Consider the following 18,078-nt stretch of genomic DNA (forward strand, 5'->3'; position numbering starts at 1 on the left):
GCTTAAACTTGGGTCTAAAACTGTGAACAAAATCTACCTTTTTCTTTTTTTCTCATGGGTTTTGCAGTCCTCCACTCTACCAACTGAGCTATTGAAGGACTCACTCTCTTATGCGTTTCAAAAACTACACATATGGTAGCTCTGGCCAGCGCTGGTAGTAGTGTGCAAATGGGTTCGCTTTCCATTCCGCCTCAGGAACAATAATCCATACTTCATCCTGTTCACCCATGTGTGTGACTGTCTTGGTCCCTAAGGCATTCTTATCTGATAACTCTGCAACCAATACTATAAAAGGGGATGAGATCACCCTAAAGAGAATACAAAGTAATGTATTCTGCACCTTGTACAACAACATTTAATGGTTGGTTAGAGGAGAAACAGTAAAGGAAAATGAAAAGAAGACCGCATGAATCATGGAAGCTAAGACTTCCTCCTGTTAAGATAGGGTAAATACGGGCACCTGGGTGGCTCAGTGGGTTAAGCCGCTGCCTTCGGCTCAGGTCATGATCTTGGGGTCCTGGGATCGAGTCCCGCATCGGCCTCTCTGCTCAGCAGGGAGCATGCTCCCCCACCCCCCCGCCTACTTGTGATCTCTGTCAAATACATAAATGAAATCTTTAAAAAAAAAAAATAGGGTAAATTCCCCTTATTTTTTCAGTCTCAGTTAGGATTCAATGAGACTATTTATATGAACCAGCTTCACATAGTACCTGGCCATGGCAGGTGCTCAACACATGGGGGCTACTTCCTAACACAATGATGTTACTAAATACTTGCAAAATTTACAAAAACAAATTTTAAAAATTGAATCCCAAATACTATTTATGTGACTATGTCAAGACTGTTTGATCCACAACACAATTTTACACTCTAGTTGATAAAAATTATTCATCCACTATCCAATTTCGGGGGGAGGATTACATATATGAATAATTATAAGATTCTTTAAATAATACTGTGATGGTTCCTACACTAATTACTGACAATTCAACATCATAAATCCTTAAATATTTTTCTCATCATCGTGGAAATTATTTAGAAACTATGGGTGAATCTTAATACTGAATATATTAACAGCAAAAAATTAATATTCCTGTTATTTTAGAAAAAGATAAACAAAACTGGTTTTAAAAACATGTTGCAAAAGAAATTCTTACAAAGAATCTTAGTGCTTTGGGAAAAAAGAAATGATCATATACCCTAATACTTAAGTTTTAACCAAGTTACTTAATACTCAGTCTTTCTAATACTTTCCAATACTCAGTCTCCTGATTTCTAAGTGAGGATAAATAATATTACCTGCCTCATAGTCCTTGTAAAGGTCTTAACACAATCCTTGCAGATGGCAGGCATCCAATAACTATTAGGATTGATAGATGGATATATGCAGAGGTACGAAGGTATCATTAGGTATCTACATTTATTAAAACAAATAATTGCCCTCTTGAGTTTTAATTTTAAGATATAACAGAAGTTTTGTTTGTTTGTTTTTAAATATTTTATTTATTTATTTGACAGAGATCACAAGTAGGCAAAGAGGCAGAGGCAGAGAGAGAAGAGAAAGCAGGCTCCCTGCAGAGCAGAGAGCCTGATGTGGGGCTCAATCCCAGGATGCTGGGATCATGACCCGAGCCGAAGGCAGAGGCTTTAACCTACTGAGCCACCCAGGTGCCCCTATAACAGAAGTTTTAATTATAAGAGCTACCATGTATTTGCTCTTATAATTATTGGGCAATTACTTTGTGCAAAACAGTGAGCTGATAAGCAGTCAGGATAAAGAATACAAATCACGTTCACTGAAAAGAATGATAAACAGGAATCATTTGCAAATAACAGCAGAAAAAGATTCTCCTCTTCTACAGTCTTTCGTATGATGAATTTAGGAGTTTTAAAAGTTTGCATTATGAATCTTCTACCCCAAATAGAGCAGTATAATCAACTCCCGCATACCTACCCTTTAAAATTACTGTAATTTTGCCTTTCTTGGATGACTTTAAGAGTTCTTGGTACTCAAGGACAATTTTGAAAGTAATCTTTGTGTAAACTAAATGATGCTAGTACCATTTCCCTATGCTGTACCTATGAAAACCACTAGTAAGATTATCAGTTGTTTTTTTCATGAACCTAACTAGTTGAAAATTAAACTCTTTTATACAGAAGTTACTCACCAATGCGGGAAACCATAGTGCTTTCTTTTTATCCAAACTAGCGTAATCTACACACACAACTTTTCCTAGCAGTTCATCAATCTGTTTCCTATCATCCTCATCTTCATCACTGGAGGATGAAGAAGACTCTTCCTCCGGTCTAGGGAAAGAAAAAAAATCAGATATTTCCATTTATCTCCACAAAGAATAAGCATGCCTCGCTGATAAATAAAGGTATTCTACAAATCTTATCCCATTTTCTAAAACCTACAGAACAGCAAATTTAAATTTTTCAAGTTTTCTAAATTCCTAAAGAATAACAAAAAGGATCATCATTAGAAGAAAGCATATCATTTTCCTAGACATCCTTCAGATTTATTTAGTGCTACTTTAAAAGGTTAAGGGGGAAGAACAGAACAGAGTAACACTGGTCCCCAAACCCTCAAAAAGCTGAAAGCCCAAGACAAAACATCCCAGTACTACACTAAAATGTATCAGTTCCAACTCTGAGATTAAAGAAGTTCTAAATTTAGTAATTTTATACTCCCAATACAAAGCTAATTTTAAAAAGGGGAAGAAAGACCTTTATTTATTGGGGGCTTGGGATGGGGAGAGAAGACAATCTGATAAGAGATCACCAATGCTATCCTTAATACCAAATATACACAAACTAGGCACTGATAAAATGTACAATACTGTTACTTTGTATTATATTAGAAATTCCTTTCAGTTTCCACTGTATATTAAACTAATAAATTAAAAAGAAGTTCACTGTCAGCAGAAAAATAAATTATCGAAAACCATCCACTTGTTAGACAAAAGTACACCAAAAAGTGAAACTTTTTAAAAAGGAAAAAAAAAAAAGCCCCATAAAACAAACAAAAATTCTACTCTGAATCTGGTTCCAAGAAAGCCCACAACCAGTGTTAAAGAAAAGAAGGATTCTAACACCTGAGTGCTCAAAACGCCCATAGTAAGTGAAGACACAAGAAATGAAGAGACTGCAATATAGGTTCTTTTTTTACAAAATAAAATAGAAGAATGGTTAGTATTAATTACCTACGGGGATGAAAACATTTTTGAAATAGTTGGTAATGACCAAGTTCACTGAGAAAAAGTGTAAACTGACGGATTATTTTTAAAGACCTTAAACATAATTTAACTATTTGGTTGACTGAATCTAATATACTCTAAAAATTTGTCTTGATGCTTTTCCAAGGAGATGGCAACATGTCACTCCTTTAAATATTTCAGCAGAATTATAAAGAAAGCAAAAACTACTATAATAATACTAAACATTTTGGAATGATTTGGGAAATACCACTCTTTGATTTCAGTGATCAAGTGACTTAAAAATTGTCCCTGTTAAAAACAAAGCCAATTTTTCAAGTTTGCTGCTGAGAAGTAGTATTCTTTCAAATGGCACTTAAAGCAGTGTTAAGTAGGGACATAGGAAGTAAGTAGAAGGCAGGGAAAACCAATACGCCTTCATATTAACAAAGCATAAAACCTTAAAAATAGGCACACAGTTTGGGATAATAATGACAGACCTCCCAAGTCTGAGCTCTAATTGACTAGAAGTGTTTTTCAAGGGCAATGACTTTTATCTCTTCACTTTCTAATGACTGTAGAAGACAACCAACCTTAAAACCGTAATTACTGCTTTTTCAAAGCAGTCATAAAAAACTTATTCAGCTAGGACTTAAGGGACACTCTTTATGTGTCATTATCATTAGCAAGACAGAAAGTCCGAATATCATGGAAAACATATATTAAATCTGTAAAACAGAGAAAACTGTGCTTTATTTGCCTCATAAAGTCATCTGTATCTTTCTAAAAATTCTCATTTCTTTCTTAAGACTTAAACAAGTGTGAAGACTTCAGACATCAGAAAGTGACATATAAAAAAAAGTGACTGCCTACATAGAACACCTATTCACCTTTCATATTAAATGTTCAAGTTCCACTCTAAAAACAGCGCCCATTTATGGACTATATTTCCTGACCCCCACTGCAAGATTTTGTTTCAAGAGTGCTCATTTCTCTCTCCTGTATCAATTTTTCTGCCTCTACTACATTGAGCCCCCTCAGCATACTGTTATTTATATGCTATTATTTCTCCCACTTAAAAAAAGAATCCCCTGGGGCACCTGGGTGGCTCAGTGGGTTAAGCCTCTGCCTTTGGCTCAGGTCATGATCCCAAGGTCCTGGGATTGAGCCCCGAGTTGGGCTCTCAGCTCGGTGGGGAGCCTGCTTTCTCCCCTCTCTCTCTGCCTGCCTCTCTACCTACTTGTGATCTCTCTCTGTCAAATAAATAAATAACATCTTTAAAAAAAAAAAAATCCCCTGACCTCACCTTCCCCACCAGCTACTGCCACCTCATTTCTCTACTCCCCTTTGCAGTCAAACAGCTTGGAACGCTCTACTCCTCAACATCTGGAAACCCCTGAACTCCTCTAAGTATCTTTTCAACTGTCATTTCAATTAGGTGACCCTGACCCTCTCATTCAAATTTGCCCCAATCTCTCCTCACTTTTATTCTTTACCCACAGCATTTACAAATCCATCGTACTAATATAATCTACTTAGTTCTTTCTTATGTATTTTCTTTATCATCTATCTCACATATATGCGAGAATATAAACTCTAAGGGCAGAGATTTTATCAATGCCTTTTATTCACTGATATATCCCAAATACCTGAACAGTGCTTGGCACAAGCATAGATATTCAATAAATATTTGTTGAGTAAATAAATGAACTGAATAGATTTCTTTCTTTCTACTATTTCTAATTTTATTTTTCCTAAAATCATAAAATGTATACAAGCAGTATAATGTATACAACCAATATAAACCATACAACTATCTATACCTAAGACTCTTAGCCAGGAATTAATTTACCCAAGACACTCAATAAACTAGTGAACTGAAATAAATGAGCATCAAAACTATTTTATTTAAGGTTAGCTCAGTCAGTTAAGCATCTTCCTTCAGCTAGGTCATGATGCTGGGGTCCTGTGATCTAGCCCCACTTTGGGCTCCCTGTTCAGCAGGGGAATTTACTTCTCCTTTCCCTCTGCCGCTCTCCCTGCTCGTGAGCTCACATGTGCTCTTTCAAATAAATAAAATGTAAAAATAATAAAAAATAATTTTAAAAAATATTTTAAGGGAGCAAACACAGAGCAAGCAGAGAACCTGCTTGGTGTTATAGCCCTCTGACATCGTTGCTTCTTTGGTGGTAAGATCGTATTTGTTTAGGGAGCCAGAACAAAATAATGCACTGTCTCTGCGACATGATTATCTGATGCCCACTGGGAACAAAGCTAACTACACGGAAATGTTTACCACACTAATTATTTAGAACTGACTGCAAATCACTATTAACTGTAAATTAATTGTAAATTAACTAAGAAGAACTTTAGACAAGATGTGTGCCAAAGAAGAGCAAATGACAAGGTACAACCAGAAAAACCGACTTCAATGATCCTTATGATTTCAGGCAAGTAACTCGGTGTCAAATTTTGTACACTAAATCAAAAACCTGTATTAGTCAGTATCAGGAAGTCTAACAATGTACAGCTCTTTAGAGATTAAAACATAGAACATACGGTCATGTATATACTTACCAATAAAAGGGTTTTATTTTTTCCCCAGTTTTTAATCAAGAAGGAAACTAGAATCAAATTCTCATAATAAAATAAAATAGCAAATAATAAAAAAAAATTCTAGAATTAGATAGTGGCACTGGTTACGCAATCAGTGAATATACTAAAAACACCATACACTAGACACTTTATGAGGGTGAATTTTATGTTCACCCTCATAAAGGTTATGTTAATTATATCTCAGTGAAAAACATTTTTTAAAGATCTGCAGACCTATATAAATACCAAGTACACATCACTACTTTATTGGGTAAACTTCAGTGCTGTCAATGGGTAAAATTCCTGCCCATACATAATCCCTATCAAGAACCATTTTAAGCTTTCTTATGCTTTACTCTTTTTCTGAAGGAGAAAAAAAATAACAACAAGCAGACTGATTTCCACTGTAGCAGCTGCATATACACTTTTGCCAGGTTATTGGAAAATACTTTTGAGGGGTGTGGGTACACAAATGTTTCTATGATTTCAGTTATTCTATTCTTTAGGCAGAAATAAAACATCTATATTCAGTGGCTAAATTGTAATGACAAAATTCAATCAACTTACACGCTGATTAAATGATCAATAATTTGCTTTAAAAAATTAAAATAGAGAATGATAATCTTAAGAAAATAGCTGAATATATTTGAATTAAGTAATTAAAGGTAGAATATAAATAAAACTCAACTGAAGGAAGGTATCAAAAATAATCAATTTTGGAATATCTGAAGGCACACTAACCGGCATGTGGATTAAAAGTGTTAAAGAAAATAAGAGTAGTGATATGTTCATAAACAATGGAGTCTGCGGAAGCCTGGAAGAAAAAACCTTATTTACCTTTGTAACAAAATTAAATTTCAAAAGACAATCAGAGAATCAAATGAAGACTTTTTTAGTTGAGTAATGGAAGAGGAAATGAAGGTCAGATAAATGACCTTAAGGTCCAGGTCCAAGACTTTGTTGTAGAAAATCACTCAGAAAGGGGAGAAAGAACTCTGAGGGACTGTAATAAAGGAGAAGGGAATTTCCAACTGTGGTACTTGCCTGTGGTGCCTACATACCATGGCGTTAAGTGCTAAGCGAAAACACTGTAACATCTCTTGGCAATGAGAATGACCACCATAGTGAGGGGGAAGGAATAGAGCAAGCAAAACAAGATGATAGATGAAAAGGGCTTCGTTTCCTGTATAGTTAATTCTCAACCTCTGGTTGGCCTTCTTACTCTGCACATATGCAATACAACCCCAACAGCAAATCTTTCATCATACACAGAGATTCTCAACAGGAAAATCACTTAGAATGTCTGCTGGACTCTTCAGAAAGCAAAGATCAACGGGCTCAGTGATAACTGCAAGCTTTAGTCTCATCTTCAAGAAAGGGAGACCTCGGCTAATAGATTTTTTAATACATCATAACTGGGTCATTTTTAAAGATCATTCTAGGTGATACTCTATAAATTATCTTACTTCAAATTTATGTTTACATGTGTAGGCGACAGTTGAAGAAAGATAAAACATGTCTAAATATTAGATGCAATATTTTTCAAAGTTTAAAAAGAATTTTTGATGGACACAAAAATTGTTTTTCTTACTATATATATAAATATAAAATATGGAAATATTGTTTCAAAAAATTCAAATAATATAGCCAAAACCAGTTCCACTTATCAGACATAAACACTGTAAGCAGTATTTTCATATACTCACACATATAAATATTTTTATGAAGTCAAGTCACATACTGGTATTTGATGAAAATTTTTGCATTTAATACATGACGTTTGATATCTAGTATTTACATAGTGTTTCCTATATAAACACTTTAAGGGTATGAATTCATTTAATCTTTGCGAACAATTCTGAGAGATAGGTAATACTATTATCTCAATTTTACAGATGAGAAAATTGAGGCATGAACACTAAGTAATCTGCCCAAAGCTACAGAGCAAGGAAATGGCAGAGAGAGTTATTCACACCCAGGCCACCTGGCTCCAAAGTTCACACTCTTAACAATCAAGCCACATTGCCACTCTCAAAAGCTAGAGAAGTAGAAATCTTCACTAATGAAATAATTTTACATCAAATACACCCTACCTCATTATTCTGATATCAATGATCATAATTAGAAGTTGACTACCAAAACTATGGAAGACTCTAATGAGCAATGGTAGGTAAAATTTTAATACACAGTTGAAGTCATTAATTTTCCAAGAGACATTGAAAGGTTTATCTTGTAAGTGCTTCAGTGAATATTCTACGGCAATAAAACATCCCTCTGGAAAAACTGATAACATTATTAGATCACAGTAACATCAAATAATGACAACAGGATGCTTTCATATGAGTAATGCTAACATACATTTTTCATTTATTTCTCCTTCTGGATGAACAAGTCGTATGGAGAAGAGCAAATAATAGTTACACCCTGAATATCCTAAGATACACAAGTCATCAGCATGCTAAATTCCAAGTGAGAGATATTATTCACTTAGTAATTAACTGAAAAACAGCTAAAAATTTCAGAGAGTTAAGAAAAAAAAAGCATGGTCTGAATCACAAGTATAGTAGGAAAATACGAATATGAAATATTTTTTCAGTGTAAGGATTAGTCTTTTAATTTCCTCCCTCCAATGAGTCATTATTTATTTACTGTTAGAACAATTTTAGAAAGAAACTGAAGTACTACTCTATCTAAGTAAGAGTCAATCAGTTGAATGGGAAAAGGCCCATGGAGCACGGGTGAGTTCAAGTCCTTGTTCTTTCCTTAGTGTGTTCCTTGGATTACTTACTGTCTCTGAGCCCAATGTCCCCAATTATTAATATGGGTAAAAATAATACCTATCTTCATCACTTTCCTCTAAGGCTGAAAGTAAGCAATATGAGAGAGAGCGCTAACCCGATCTGATTTCTATCTCCAAAGCTGAGCCATACTTACATTTAATATGTGATTCTTAATACTGAAAGCATTCACTTACGCTAAAGATTTCAGTAATTCAACTCAATATTTATTTTTAACTGCCACTCTGACAATTTTTGGGTTCAGACACGTTAAAATTTTTGAATTTACCCAAGTGAAATGTTCAAAATTGTTTCTAAAATAACCTCCAATGGAATACATTAAAAACTCACCTTCCCAATTTTCTTCACCTGCTCCTATGGAGGCACCTATGTTTTTAACTATTCCAGCTATTTCTTTGATAGTTAGTACCTTATCTCTAAATAATACTCTTATACTGATTTATACATTGTAGGCATTATTCTGTCGACTTCCTACTGTTACTAGGACTTAATTTTGTATTTAAGCCACCTCCTCTCCCTCCATCCTACTAAGTTTTCCTTTCTGATACAATTTTCAGGGGAAGTTACTTAGTGCCTTTGCTATTTTTTCTCTATCTGTTATCATCATATCTTTAATTTCCCCCCAATGTTATATTATATTAAGTAACCGAGTCCACCTTTCAGTAGAGACCTCCATTCCAACACTCTGCATTTCTACTGACTACCAGCATCTAGTATTACTATGGAGAAGTCTGATCCCATTGTGCCTCCCAGTCCTTCGCAATAAATGATTTTCTTTCTCAAACTGTTTGAAAACTGTTTATCTCTGATGACCCTTCGATCCTGTGATCCTTTTAATTTAGAGCCTTTTGGAACCTATGCATGGCCCATTAAAAGTAATTTGTTAAACTGACAGAATATATGTCACAACTGTAAGACATAAAAATAAGTAAGATGGTTTCTGTCAAGGAGATTAAGATTATTAGGAAGAGAAAACAAATACTACAAAGACAGTAACAGATGAAATACTGTTTTTGACATTAGATAAATGCAAAGAATTTAGAGAGCTCAGAGGAAAGAAAACAGGTCTGTTTTTAAGGAAAGAGTAGGGAGACACAAAGCAGTTCACATAAAGGTGGGAGCATTTCTGTTGGGAGACTGAATGAGTGAGATAATGACATGGAAGGTGACATCTGAGAAAGAAAAAAAAAAAAGCATGAATAAAAGCAAAGTATCAGGAAAACAAAGGATGTGTCCAGCGAATGTTGACTGGTTCCACTCTCACTACAGCACCAAGACGCATGCAGGGAGAAATGGCAGACAGATATGCAGCTGTTAAGGCTGGCTGAGCGTGGAGAATCTCAAGCACCATGCTAAGGAGTCTGAAATTGCTACGAGATCCAGTTAGCATTTTGCAAAGTACAATTTCAAATTAGTAACTCTTAAAACAATACTAGAAGGAGAAATGAATTCAGGTTCAACTAACAGTTATGAAAATGGACTTACATATGATTAGATCTTCTTCCTCTATTTGTTTTCTTCCCTATGACAGGAGTGCCAAAATGTTCAGGGTTGGTGAGTGGGAGCTGGTCTAATGTCTGTGGGTAAGAACATAAACCCATCAAAGTTATGACGTAGCAAGTTCTCTTTCCTTTTTAAACCAAATCAGTTTAAGAATATGCTTAGACTTGAAGATTAAAAACTGCCCCCAAGGAAGACTAAAATACAACTTTCCTAAAGATAGACAACTGTCATTTCAAAGATATTAGAATAAAGATGAATGAACCCATTATGGGGGGCGGGGCGCGGGGGTGAGAGGGGGGAGTGAAAAAAATTAAGTTATTCTTTCTTCATGGTTTCATTATCTTTTTGAAGGCTGACAGATTTCTAAGAATGATTAAAATACAAAATAAAACACAGCTCAGTAGAAATAGACTGGAGAGAGAAGAAATCTATACGTAAGGACCTAGCATCTGAATTGGGGCCAATTGTAAATCAAATTTCTCTTTGCTCAAAGGGAATCATAATCCATAATATAGAATTCTTAATAGGTAACAAAAATTATCCCAAAAAAAAGCATCAACTGTTTGAAAAAAAGCTTTAGATAGGATACATTATTACTTTGCAAACATTTTCTGTGATACACCTTTTTAAAAGAATATGTAAATATTGACTTCTCTACATTTAATTTTCCCTTCCTTTTTAGTCTGCAGCATCCAATAGGGTGCTTGGTATGAAGATAATGATCAGCAAGTAAACATTTCCTATTGTCAACTAACTGACAGTTCATGTCAAACCGTTTGTCCCTCACCCCATCCTAAAATAATGATTTCCAGGTGAGGAACTGGTTGTTGGTTAATAACAAGCAGAATGAAGAAAAAAGGAATCCTGGAATGATTCCCTTCACTTCTCAATATTAGATACTTCTTGGATTTTTCTTGCCATTATTTCCTAAAAAGGTTTATGTAACTAAAAAGTTAAGGTCTCAATCTGAAGACGCTATCCCAACTAACTGCATTCTCCAAATATTAATTTTAATAATGCTGCTTTTTTGGCATTTTTAAGATCTTCCATACATTTGCTATTCCTTTCACCTCTCCAATAGAACCTCTGCTATTACAGATAATTTCATGAATACCAGGGGAACTAAAGACCCCACAAAAACTCTCAGGATGGAAGTGAGGGTGAGAAACTACTTAGGATAAAGACTCCTCAAAAAAATAAAAAACTTTTTTTAATTTTTAAAAAAACTTCTCAAAGTTACAAACCGGGGCGTTATATGAAAGGGTATATATTATTTTAGATTAAAAAAAATCAGACTATCTAAATATAAACTGTAAATATTTAAAAGGAAAATTTTAACTTTTATTTTTAAAACATAATTTTGTTGAAACAAGATGAATAAAATGTGAAAGGGGAACCATATTAATAATCTTGCATAACTTGTTAGATTGCACAACTTATTAGAATATATTTACATATATTCTAATAATATATTCTGAGGTACATAGATCTATGTATCCAACAACAAAGGATACTGAAATAGGGAAAAGGTACTACCCGTCAAACAAAAGATCAATTCCTTCAGAAGACAGAAACTATTAACTTTCATAGGACATAAAATCTAATCTTGCAAATTCAGCTTAAGTCAGGCATTTAAAAAACATCTGCAGGGGTGCCTAAGTAGCTCAGTCAGTTAAGCATCTGACCCCTAATTTCAGCTCAGGTCCTCAGGATCCTTGGATAGAGCCCCATGTCCAGCTCCACACTCTGTACGGGAGTCTACTTGAGGATTCTTTCCCTTGCCCTCTGTTCCCTCAATCTCTCTAATAAATAAATTTTTTAAAATAAATAAAATAAATCTGGAGGCAAAAGTTGGTCTAAATACAGTAATATACAAAATAAAACCTCTCTAGAAGTCACTTGTCAGGGGTGGCTGGTTGGCTCAGTCAGTTAAGCGTCTGCCTTTGGTGCAGGATCAGGACCCTGGGGTTCTGGAATTGAGCCCTGCATTGAGCTCCCTGCTCAGCAGGGAGTCTATTTGTCCCTCTCCCTCTCTGCCTCTCACCCACGCTCCCACAGCTCATGCTGTCTCTCACTCTGCTCTCTCTTTCAAATAAATAAAATTATTTTTTAGATTTTATTTATTTCAGAGAAAGTGAGAGTAAGAGACAGAGCATGAGAAGGGGGAGGGTCAGAGGGAGAAGCAGACTCCCCAGTGACCAGGCAGCCCAATGTGGGGCTCGATCTCAGGACCCTGAAGATCATGACCCAAACTGAAGGCAGATGCTCAACCGACTGAGCCAACCAGGCACCCCTCAAATAAATAAAATTAAAAAAATAAAGAAGAGGGGCGCCTGGGTGGCTCAGTGGGTTAAGCCGCTGCCTTCGGCTCAGGTCATGATCTCAGGGTCCTGGGATCGAGTCCCACGTCGGGCTCTCTGCTCAGCGGGGAGCCTGCTTCCCTTCCTCTCTCTCTCTGCCTGCCTCTCTGCCTACTTGTGATCTCTCTGTCAAATACATAAATAAAATTTAAAAAGAAGAAGAAGAAGAAGAAGTCACTTGTTATTAACTCCTAATTATGCTTCCTCCCCCCCAAATTTCAAAGTACAATATTTGCTAAACAGAGAAAATAAATTAATCTGGATTCACCTCTGTCAAGCGGACATAAGGATTAAATGCCCCACCTCACTCCCCTAATATTAAGGTTGCTCTTGTGAAAGCAGAGACTTCTATCAAGTACTAGGATTTCTATTTTAAGCATCTGGTAAGTCACCAGTTACAGGAAAGAAAATATCCAGGATTTCTGATTACTTTCCCTATGTAATGAAGAATTAGAGGAGTAAGAAGCCTTATCTCTGTCCCTAGCCTCAAATCATGTCCAGGAAAGTAGGAGTACCTTTACTTCAAGTGAGAGAAAAGACTGAGGGAAGGGTAAAATTTGTCTCATTAAAACCTAAAGAGCAAAAATCAGACACTCCTAGCTATATTAAAGCTAAAAGAAAATTCCATAGGCCTAGGGGAGGCATGCCTATGGCCGTGTTTCCTAAATGGGCTATAGGAAATACGGAGATGAGATTTAACTAATCTTTCTTTGGAGTATCAACAGCACGTAGGAAGTAGTAAACGTACAGCGAATACCAGCTGATGAAACTACTTCTGAGTAACAAGCTCTGCAGAAATGCCCCAACCCCCAGGCAGTGTCAACACCCTCACAAAGCCGGTTAGGGCTAGAACCCATACTATTAGCGCCAGAATTGACTGAAGTATGGCTGTGATTCTCTTACATGGAAATCTCAAATTTAAGTCTTTAAGTATGTAGCTTCTTAATGGAATTAGTGATCCCAAACACTGCCAGTCTGATGTGGCTTTCTGCTCAAGATCAAAGTTATTACTGATAATAACAATGCTCTGGGTAATTTTTCAACAAATTAAAAATGTTTTTTGAAAATATCAAATAAAGACAAGGAATACATAGATGGCAAATTAAATACACTCCTGGCCATGCTACCACAGAACCCAGTACATACATAATCTTAGAATACATGGTTGTTTGATTAATGCTTTTTCTCCTCCAACAGATGGTAAATTACTCAAGGATAAATTCCATGTCTACTTGGCTTACCCTTGTGTCTCCACTACCTAACATAGCATGAACCTGGCTTATGAGAATGGGATACAATACACCCATATTCTAAGTACCCTCTAGCAAAACATAAAGTCTAACACATATAGACACACACAGCAAAAGTGTCTACCTTGAAGGTGAGAAGGACACACTGAGCTACTTGTTCATACTGCTTCAGCCTTTACACTACAACTGCCCTGTTAACTATACGATTCTCCTGGGGCGGGGGGGGAGGGGTGGACGACAACAAAGTATTTTAGATATTTCTCTGGATTAAAAAAATAAGGCACATGCCTTCACTAAGCAGATGAAAAATCAAGTCTTTAAGCCCCCATATTTATTCACTGACCTACTATAACTGTACACATGTTCTAAGAGAAATGAAATTATTTCTAGGAATTATATAAACTTAGGGGTGGCTGGCTAGCTTAGTCAGAAAAGTATATGACTCTTGCTCTAACGGTTGTGAGTTTGAACCCACACTAGGTGTAGAGATTAAATAAATAAAACATTAAAAAAATTACATAAGCTTATAAAGAATTGTTACTTTATCAGTACAAAAAGCCAAATTCACTGCCAATTTTAAAGTTGTATATAATTCCTATATTTAAAGCTTCACAATTAATTAAAAAATATTTACTGAAGGCTTCTATACAGAAAACATTGGGGGGGGGCAAGAAGAGCCTATCAAAATGACAAAAATAGGGCTATTACCCCGCAAAACAGCTTAAAATCTTACAGGGAAAATAAGAATAGTAATAAAAAAAGACCATCAAATAAGAATAAGAGAAATGCCAAAGGATCAAAAGATAAAGGGATCAAATCTGCTTAGAAAGCTCATGAAAGACATCATGGAGGAACATTAAGAGCAATACTCAGCAGAAACCAAGAAAAGAATATGAATCATAATCTGAAAATACCAAGTAGTCTTGTAAGACAGAAGTTCAGGGAAATGGGGCACCTGGCTGGCTCAGTTGGAAGAGCATGTGACTCTTGATATCGGGTTGTGAGTTTGAGCCCCACGCTGGGTATAGGGATTACTTAAATAAATAAAAACTTTAAAAAAAAAAACAGAACAGAAAAAATAAGTAGAAAGAAATCTTACAATATGAGACTGAAAAAAATAGGCCAGAATCACAATACACAGAACCTGTCCCAAATTCTCAACTGGAATAGGAATTCAATTATTTAAGGGAAAGGAAAATATTTTCAAAACAAGAAAACATAAAATAAAGTTTAATAGTCAAATAAATAATATAAAAATGTCCCCAAAGAAACACTGTTCTAAATAGTGACAAGAAGAAAAGTAATCATGGTTTGGCCAAGCTGTGCATTAATATTTATAGGATGGACTACAGAATATAACACTTTAACAATAAGTCCATTTTCAAAATTCTGGATTGCAAACTACTGATTTACAAAACTTTGTGAACCCTCCCTCCATTCTTAGTAAATTAACACCTTTCAATTCTAGAGCATGGCTTTGGTACTAGAAAATACTGGTTTGAGAACCAGCTCTGACCATCAGTCTCACCATCGGTAAATTAAAGATAATGATGCTATCTACTTCACAGTGTTATGAATATGATGATGTAGGTAAAGCAGTAAGCAAAGTCCATGTCAAACATAAGCACTTCATTTATTCATCTGACTACCATTTATTCAATGCCTGCTCCATTCCGGGCACTGTTTAAGGAACTGGGAATGAGTGGGGAGGAAGACCTATAAAATCCCTGCCCTTGTGACACCTTCTAGGGAGGAAGGCAGACAATAAACAAATAACTAAGCACATACACATATCCTGATGTCAGAGAATGACACAAGCTCTGAAGAAACTTCGACCAATCTGAAAGGACTGAGAGGGTGGCAGGGACTAGTATAGAAAGGGCAGTCAGACAAGGCATCTCTGAGGGGCTGTAATGACATCAGCGAGCAGCAGCATTAGCAGTTAGGGATGACTTTAGTATCTATAGATCCTTTAATGAGGGGGTTCAAGTGGATTATAAATGGACACCTCTTTTCTATAATTATTTAAAATTAGAGTCTACATAAAAGTTGCCTAAAAATAATAGTTAAGCAAGATCATTGAATTTTCATTGTGGACAAATGCTAAAATATTCTTGGCGGGGGGCGGGGGGACGGAATATATCATCTGGCACTCAAACACAAGGCCTTAAACAGACTCACAGATCACATGATAATGGTATTAATGAATTTTCCTAACTAACAAGTAGCTTGAGTTGAGAAAGAAAAATATGCTCCCCCAATATGAAGACACAATCATTCATTAAACGATTACTTACTTCACTTTCAGCAAAATGCCTCTCTCCCTTCAGGCACAGTGAAGATCGTCTCAGTGTCTTCTCATCTCCATCATCAAAAACTATGAAAGGAGAAAAAATGAGAAACTACTGAAGGATTTTTCAAAGATTAACAAAGATGATATAAATTATCATTTAATTTTGAGTGCAAATGGAACTATTGTTTCAGAAGAGTACATCTGAAAATTAGTCCACGTTTTGTTTTCTGATAACTTCAAATACGGAGTATGTTTTCCAATTTCTAGTGATAACGAAATAATATACCTGAAATGAAAACATCTTCCCTAACCCAGGAAACATTAGAAAGGAAAAAAAAAGTTAGCATTTTAGGAAAAAACAATCTAAATGTTAATTAACCCTTCTCAAAGTGGTCAAAGAAAGGCAAGTTTTCCAGCTGGTAATACTGACAGATTCACTGAAGGAAAAAAAAAAAAAGAATACAAATTTATATATTCAGACTGCACCTAAAAAACTACTCTGCTTTTACTATTTAAAGCAGGGTAAACCCAAGCACTACAAACATTTCAGGGCGGATAATTCTTTATCACGAGGGCTATTCTGAACACTGTAGGATATTTAGCAGCTTCCCTGGCCTCTGGCCACTAGATGCCACTAGTGGCTCCTCATTTCTGACAACCAAAAGTGTCCAGGGACACTGCCAAGTGCTCCCTGGGTGACAAATTCGCTCCCCATTGAAAATTACATATTTAAAGTACTAAAATGTCCCAACAAATTTACTGTAAGTTTATGCATACATGTAATATATTTATTTTATATTGTAATTTTAGCATATACTTACATTCCTCACAAATCATGGGAAAAAATACCTCTATTCTAAAGTTACCAGGCTTCGATTTTAGAAATGGCAATGTTTACCTAAGTAACAAAATTAGGTTCTTATATCTTAAGTGAAACTATGTGACACTGGATAAGTAACTTTTAGCACAATTTTTTAATGTTGTAACTAAAATATTCAATGATAATAATGTCAGATTTATGAGACTGAATACCGCACATAATTACGATCTAGGCTTACTACACAGAACATGCTCACAGTCTGGTCACCTACATAAAATCAAATTTTCCTGTCTCAAATTAAAATTTCCTCCCTCTTCACCAAGTTTTTTCTCATCCCACAAAAATTTAAACAAAACTCATCTACACTATTTCAAAGGTCCATCAAATTTTGACAACATCAAAGACATTTTAACTAAGTGTTTACTCTCACCTATGAGGTCATTAAAGAATAAGAATTACTCCTATTCAATAAATAATACCAGGATAACTGGCTATTGATGGGGGGAATATGATATTTCAGAATGTCCAAATAAACAAATAAATAAACTGTAGGTAAAATAAACAGCTCTTTGCAAAACAAAAATAAAACTAGAAACTGAAGAATACACTGGATAATAAATTTACAACACTGATGAAAGGAAGCCCTTTTAAACAAGATTCAAAACTAAAACTACAAAGCAAAAGGTGACCATAGGAAAAACTGACAATATGACAACTGATAGCAGAAATAAAAGTAAATAGGAGAAAAGTATTTGCAACTAAGGTAGCCAGAGGTTTAATATTCAGAATATACAAAGATCTCATCTCCTAAAAATAAGAAAATGTAACCATGCCAGTAAGACAAGGGAGAGACTGGGAAGATCCTGTAAGATAGTAACGTGAAAGGGCACCCTGGGTGGCTCAGTCAGTTAGGCCTCCAAATCCTGGTTTCAGTACAGGTCACGATCTCATGGATCTTAAGATCAAGCCCCACTTCCAGCTCTGTGCTCAGCAGGGAGTCTGCTTGAGATTGTCTCCATCTGCCCTTCCCCCAACTTACGTGTGTGAGCCCTTTCTCTCTCTAAAGTAAGTCTTTTAAAAAAGAGAGAGAGAGAGAGAGAGATGGGGGCTATGTCAGTGGCTCAGGTGGTTAAGCATCTGCCTTCAGCTCAGGTCACAATCTCTGGGTCCTGGGATTGAGCGCCACATCGGGCTTCCTACTCAGAGAGTCTGCTTCTCTCTCCTTCTCTCACTCTCTCTCCTCCTGTCTCTCCACAAACCTT

General features: G+C 35.8%; 1 protein-coding gene across 6 annotated transcripts in view; it reads right to left on the reverse strand.

Moving 5' to 3' along the window:
* The window catches only part of ARID4B (AT-rich interaction domain 4B), a 146,735-nt gene that overhangs the window by 62,658 nt on the left and 65,999 nt on the right, over nucleotides 1–18,078 (reverse strand). For all 6 annotated transcript variants that reach the window (XR_004278522.1, XM_032312142.1, XM_032312144.1 and 3 more), the window contains exons 6-8: nucleotides 16,001–16,080; nucleotides 10,076–10,167; nucleotides 2,169–2,307 (exon numbers count right to left, since the gene is read on the reverse strand). Coding sequence is in view for 5 of the 6 variants with exons in the window: in XM_032312142.1 (XP_032168033.1) it covers nucleotides 2,169–2,307; nucleotides 10,076–10,167; nucleotides 16,001–16,080 (311 nt within the window). In the remaining variant the exon portion in view is untranslated. The remainder of the gene's footprint in view (nucleotides 1–2,168; nucleotides 2,308–10,075; nucleotides 10,168–16,000; nucleotides 16,081–18,078) is intronic.

This window comes from Mustela erminea, chromosome 14 (assembly GCF_009829155.1).
Source record: "Mustela erminea isolate mMusErm1 chromosome 14, mMusErm1.Pri, whole genome shotgun sequence".
NCBI lineage: Eukaryota > Metazoa > Chordata > Mammalia > Carnivora > Mustelidae > Mustela > Mustela erminea.